Raw genomic sequence first — 5451 nt, forward strand, 5'->3', positions numbered from 1 at the left:
CTCCCTCCCTCCCTTCCTCTCCTCATGTATGTCTGTTTGTGTGTATGTGTGTGTATGTGCTTGTCTTTTTTTATGGGAGATTGAATGTCATTAGCCTGCTGGTAATTTTAAGTTTGCTGCTTTTCCTGATGTTGCCTAGCTTTCCTGTTGCTGTCATTCCAGGGATGTTCATGGGACACCAGGGACTAAGGGGCCAGGAGGCGTTCCTTTACAAGACCAGCACTTGGCTTTGGCCATCCTGCTGGAGTTGGCTGTCCAGAGAGGCACCCTTAGGTGAGTGGTCTGAGGCTCAAGGCATCTCAGGAGATGGTTGTGTGTCTAAACACCTGCTGTGATGTGAATTCCACTTATTTGTGGCTATAGCAAATTTGTGGTGTTCTATAGCTAGACCTTCATGCCAGGGCCCCATGTTTATTCTTCTGCTAGTCTGCTCTGCTATCTTTTTTTCTTTTTAGGCTAATCTATCTAATTGTCTAGAACTCCTTTGTAAGACGTTTCCCCTAAACAACTGTTTATTTCATCTTTCTGAAATAGGTTTTCTTCATTTATTGATTTAAGATTCTTGAAGTTTCATGTAGAAAGCACTACTCAAATGTCTTAGCTATTTTCATATCAATAGATGGCAAATGTCTTTTGCTAAATTCTTGGCATTGACTCAGTGATTTAACTGCCAAGAATTATTTCCATGATATTATTTTAGCATCTTCTCATATCATTGTCCTCCTATAATTCTAATTATATGTTTAGTTTTGATGTAGTATGACAAACAGTAACTTTTTTAGAGAGTAAATATCCTTCCTTTTCAGCCAAATGTTGTCTGCCATCCTATTGTTGCTTCAGCTGTGGGACAGTGGGGCACAGGAAACTGACAATGAGCGGTCTGCCCAAGGCACCAGTGCCCCTCTTCTGCCACTGCTGCAGAGGTTTCAGAGCATCATCTGCAGTAAGGACATGCCACATGCAGAAGGGGATATGCACGTGAGTGTCACCTGGGGCTTGTGTTTAGGTGGCCCTTTCTTATTCTGTCTGTATTGAAGAACTAGTTGTATTATACGTAAGCCAGAGTGTACATCTATGGGAATAGATGCCTTTCAGGTGTGTTTGCTTACTGGTGATAGCAGCAGGTGAGATGAGGCAGGTATAGGAGATCAGGTGCACCATATTCACAAGGTAGAGTGCCATGGCTACTATACAGATTCTTTTATAGTATGTGAAGAAGGCTTTCAGATTTTTACTTGTGAAGAGAAATATGGTTTGGCATGGATCCATTGGTCTTTAAGGTTTCTGCCTACTGCCTGCCATGCTGACTTACAGGTTTCTCTGCTGAGTCAGCTGAGGTGATCTCTGTGTGTCTGGTTTAGTGCCTTTGTGTTCCCAGCAGCTGCTTGAATGTTTTGGGAAGTGAATTTTAGATGTGGTGTTAGGCTGTTTTGTGTTATGTAAACAAATACCCGAGGACTGTGCTCTTTACAAGTACATGTTGAGCCTTTATCTTTTCTGTAAAGTTAGGTGTTCTGTTATCACTTTGGCCTAATTTACATGTGAACAATCTTAGGTGATAATAAGACTTTGTTTTTGCAAGAATTAGAAATATGATGTTAATTGTAAATAAAACAAGGCTTTAGTAGACTAGACAGCCAGGCCAGGTAGTAAAGGCCTGTAATCCTAGCTACTTGGGAGGCTGAGGCAGGAGGATCAAAGATTTAATGTTAGCCCAGGCAGCTTCGTGTTTCAAATGGGTGGGGTGAGGATTGTTGAAGACTCTTAGAGTACTTCTAACATGCTCAATGCTCTAGAAAAGTTAAGCAAAATCTCTCTCTAACGGCAATATTTATATCAAAATGAGGGGTTTTGTTGTGTTTTGTTTTTAGTTTCCAAAGGCATGTTGAAGTACTGTGTTATGTTTCAGCGAGCTTGCTCTGTGTCCCAATACTTTAAAAAAGCATGTATGTGTCTCTGTGGTTGTGTGTGTCTGTCTCCATCTTCACTTTGTATGGATACCAGATGTCAGTTTGGGGTTTTGTTCCTCAGGAGTCACCCACCTTATTTTTTTTGAGACAGGGTTTCTCACTTGCCTAGAATTCCCCAGGTAGTTCAGACTGGCCAGTGAACCTACCTTAACCTTCCTTGCTCAGGGATTACAAGTGCATAGCACTATGTTTGATATTTTTACATGGATCCTGGGAATTGAAGTCAGGTCTTTAGTGCTGAGGACAGAGTTGTTTGCCCAGTCCTCTTGTTAGGGTTTGAGGGCAGTGTTCTGATAGGGTAGTTTGGCTTGATAAACAGTCCATATGGTGTCTACACATGTGTGGTATAAAAAGTATATAGATTGTAAAGTCAGTACTGTGTGTTTTTATATGCCAGGTATAGAAGTGTGTAAATGTTTAGTGTAGCTGTATGACCAGCATTGTAGTTTGATGGCTAAAATATAAGCTCTATTGGAAACACATAGCTAAATACCAACAGCGTGATTAGAGATTGATGGTGGTATTTTTCTTCCTCTGTTTCTGAGTATGTTTTTCTCTTAATCTAGCTTTTGTCTGGCCCTCTGAGCCCCAATGAGAGCTTCCTGAGGTACCTTACTCTTCCACAAGACAATGAACTTGCCATTGATTTGCGGCAAACTGCAGTTGTTGTCATGGCCCATTTAGACCGGCTGGCTACACCCTGTATGCCTCCTCTGTGCAGCTCTCCCACCTCTCATAAGGTATGTGCGAGGGCAGGGCTTCTTCTTGTGTAATGAAGATGACTTGGACCTTAAGTGCACTGGACAAGTTTCTTTTTTTGTTGTGTGATTAAAGAAACAAACAAAAAAATCTGTCACAGGCAACCTAAAGGAGAAAGGGTGGATTATTCTAGCTCACGATTGGAGTATGCATGGCAGCAGGAGCTCGAAGCAGCTGGTCCCATTGTACTCGCAGCCCGTGAGCGAGAGCAGTGAATGCTGACCAGTGGTCAGCTTGCTGTTTCCATGTATAGTCCACTGCCCACAGTTACGGTGAGGCTTCCCACAGCACTTACCCAGATAATCCCCTCCAGGTGTGGCAAGAGGCTCTCCTCCCAGGCCATTCCAGATTCTGCCAGCTTGATAATTAACACTATTAACCATCACAAACACTGAGCTATAACCAGCTTAGTGTTCTTTGCATGTGGTAGGGTTAGGAGCTCTTGTCAATTTTCATTCTGTGTATGTGCCAGATTTGTTCGTTGGTTACTTCTCTCCCTCCCTCCCTCCCTTCCTCCCTCCCATCTTTCTTTTCCAAGACAGAGTTTCTCTGTGTAGCCCTGGACGTCTTGGAACTCAATATGTAGACCAGGCTGGCCCTGACCTCACAGAGATCTGCCTGCTCTGCCTCCCAAGGCTGGGATTAAGGGTGTGGCTACAAGCACCCAGCTGAAATTTGATTTTTCTGCTAATGGTGGTTGGAATGTTTAAATGTGTCTATAGTTCAAAGTGTTGGTCAGTGCTCTGAGTGGGCAATGAAGTACTAGGGCTTGCAGAAATGAAGAAGACAGAAAAACATTCAGAAATGCTTGGACCAAGTGAGCCATGCTTACTTAGGTAGAGGGCACTTACAGCCCTGAAACTGGGCTGATTTTGTTGGAGGAGAGGTTAAATATTCTTAGTGGGAGTTCTCTGCAGGGGAGCAATCTCCAACTGAAACCATCTGGGAGGGAGGAGGAAGCTACAGCCAATGCTTTCTGCTTGCATTGTTGTCTTAGTTAGGGTTTCCATTGCTGCTGTGAAACACAACCAGAAAGCAAATTGGGGAGGACAGGGTTCAATTCCACTTACACATCAGCGTGCTACTCATCACTGAAGGAAGTCAGGACAGGAACTCTAACAGACCAGGATCGCTGAGGCAGGAGCTGATGCAGAGGCCATGGAGGATGCTGCTTACTGGTTTGCCTCCCATGGCTTCCTCAGCCTACCTTCTTATAGGACCCAGGGCCCTCCCCATTGCTCTCTAAATAAGAAAAAATGCCTTGCAGTTGGATCCCAAGGAAGCATTTTCTCAACTGAGGCGCCTTCCTCTGATGATTCTAGCTTGTGTCAAGTTGACACACAAAACCAGCCAGTATAACTGTCAACACTGATTTGTTGGGGGAGGCTTTTCCATTTTCCTGAGTCTGACATCGGAAGGCATTTTTATTCTCATGAATCTGAGGCATTTGGGTCCTTGACATGACTGTGCTCATGGTAATACCATACTCATCCAGGATTTTATCCATTCCCTACAAGTACACAGGGCCTAGTGGCCGAATTAGGGGCCCTAGAGATGACAACAAGCTTCTTGCCATCGAGAGGGAAGTGCCAGAGATCTTCTATTTCAGTGCTGCGAATCAAACCCATGGCCCTACTCACTCTGACCACATATGCTATCACCGAAATGCTTAGTGTATAGTGCTGGTTATAATGTAATAACATTGCAGTCATATTTTATGTAAAATGTCTAAGTAATGGTAATGGTGGTAGTGATCAGCCTGTGTGACATGAATTTGGCGTGTGCCTGTCCATCACAATGTTCCACTTTTTGTATCCTGGAGAAAACAAATATTTGGGATGACATCGTTCTTGTCAAGATTATACAGAGTAATTAATCCTGGCTTTCAATCCAAGTTTCTTTAGCTTTTTATTTGGACTACAAGCAAGAGCTCATTAAAAGGAAAAAACAAACAAACAAAAAAATAACCCAAAATAACAAAAAGTTGGATAAACTGGGTGGTGGTGGTGGCGACACACACACCTTTAATCCCAGCACTCAGGAGGCAGAGGCAGGTAGATCTCTGAATTTGAGACATACCTGGTCTACATAGCAAATTCCAAGACAGGCAGGGCAATACAGAGATATCCTGTCTTGAAAAAAACAAAACAAAAAACCCAAATCAAACCAACCAAAAATGAAGACAACAGAACAGACTGTGAACACAGCCACATGGTCGAGTCTGGATGGTGTGTGGCAGTGCATTTTGTTTCTTCCCCTGACTTCCATATGCCCAGCATCCCACTGCTTGATCTCACTTTGCTATCCGGGTCTGCAACTTTTCACTTTCTCTGGAGTGAACGCATCAGTGGTTGCATGTTATATGATTCTTTAGCTTCCTCCTCATTTTTTTCTTTGGCTTTTCTTCTCACCAAGAAGATATATTGGATTCTTTCTGTATTGGTAAATAGAAATGGTTTCTTAATTTTTAAAGACTGTTTTTATAAATATGTTGTATGTTGAGCTCTATCCATCTTCATTCTCCTTCTTTCCTCTTCCTCCAGTTCCTCCTATTGTTACTATTACTGTTATTTTGAGACAGCATCTTACTATGTAGCCCTGCCTGACCCCGAACTCCATGTTTATGAGGCTGGCCTTGGATTCACAGAGCATGTTTATTTTTGTCTCTTGCATGCTGTGAGGGATGCATGTGCTACCATGCCTGGCAATGGGTCTTTTTTTT

At 42.9% G+C, this 5451-nt stretch overlaps 1 protein-coding gene across 2 annotated transcripts in view; it reads left to right on the forward strand.

Moving 5' to 3' along the window:
* Nucleotides 1-5451, forward strand: part of LOC101996525 (E3 ubiquitin-protein ligase HERC2) — a 160101-nt gene that overhangs the window by 24518 nt on the left and 130132 nt on the right. For both annotated transcript variants that reach the window (XM_005357814.3, XM_026784298.1), the window contains exons 8-10: nucleotides 163-273; nucleotides 807-978; nucleotides 2537-2710. In XM_005357814.3, the coding sequence (XP_005357871.1) occupies nucleotides 163-273; nucleotides 807-978; nucleotides 2537-2710 (457 nt within the window). The remainder of the gene's footprint in view (nucleotides 1-162; nucleotides 274-806; nucleotides 979-2536; nucleotides 2711-5451) is intronic.

The sequence above is a fragment of the Microtus ochrogaster genome, chromosome 22 (genome assembly GCF_000317375.1).
Source record: "Microtus ochrogaster isolate Prairie Vole_2 chromosome 22, MicOch1.0, whole genome shotgun sequence".
NCBI classification, from domain to species: domain Eukaryota; kingdom Metazoa; phylum Chordata; class Mammalia; order Rodentia; family Cricetidae; genus Microtus; species Microtus ochrogaster.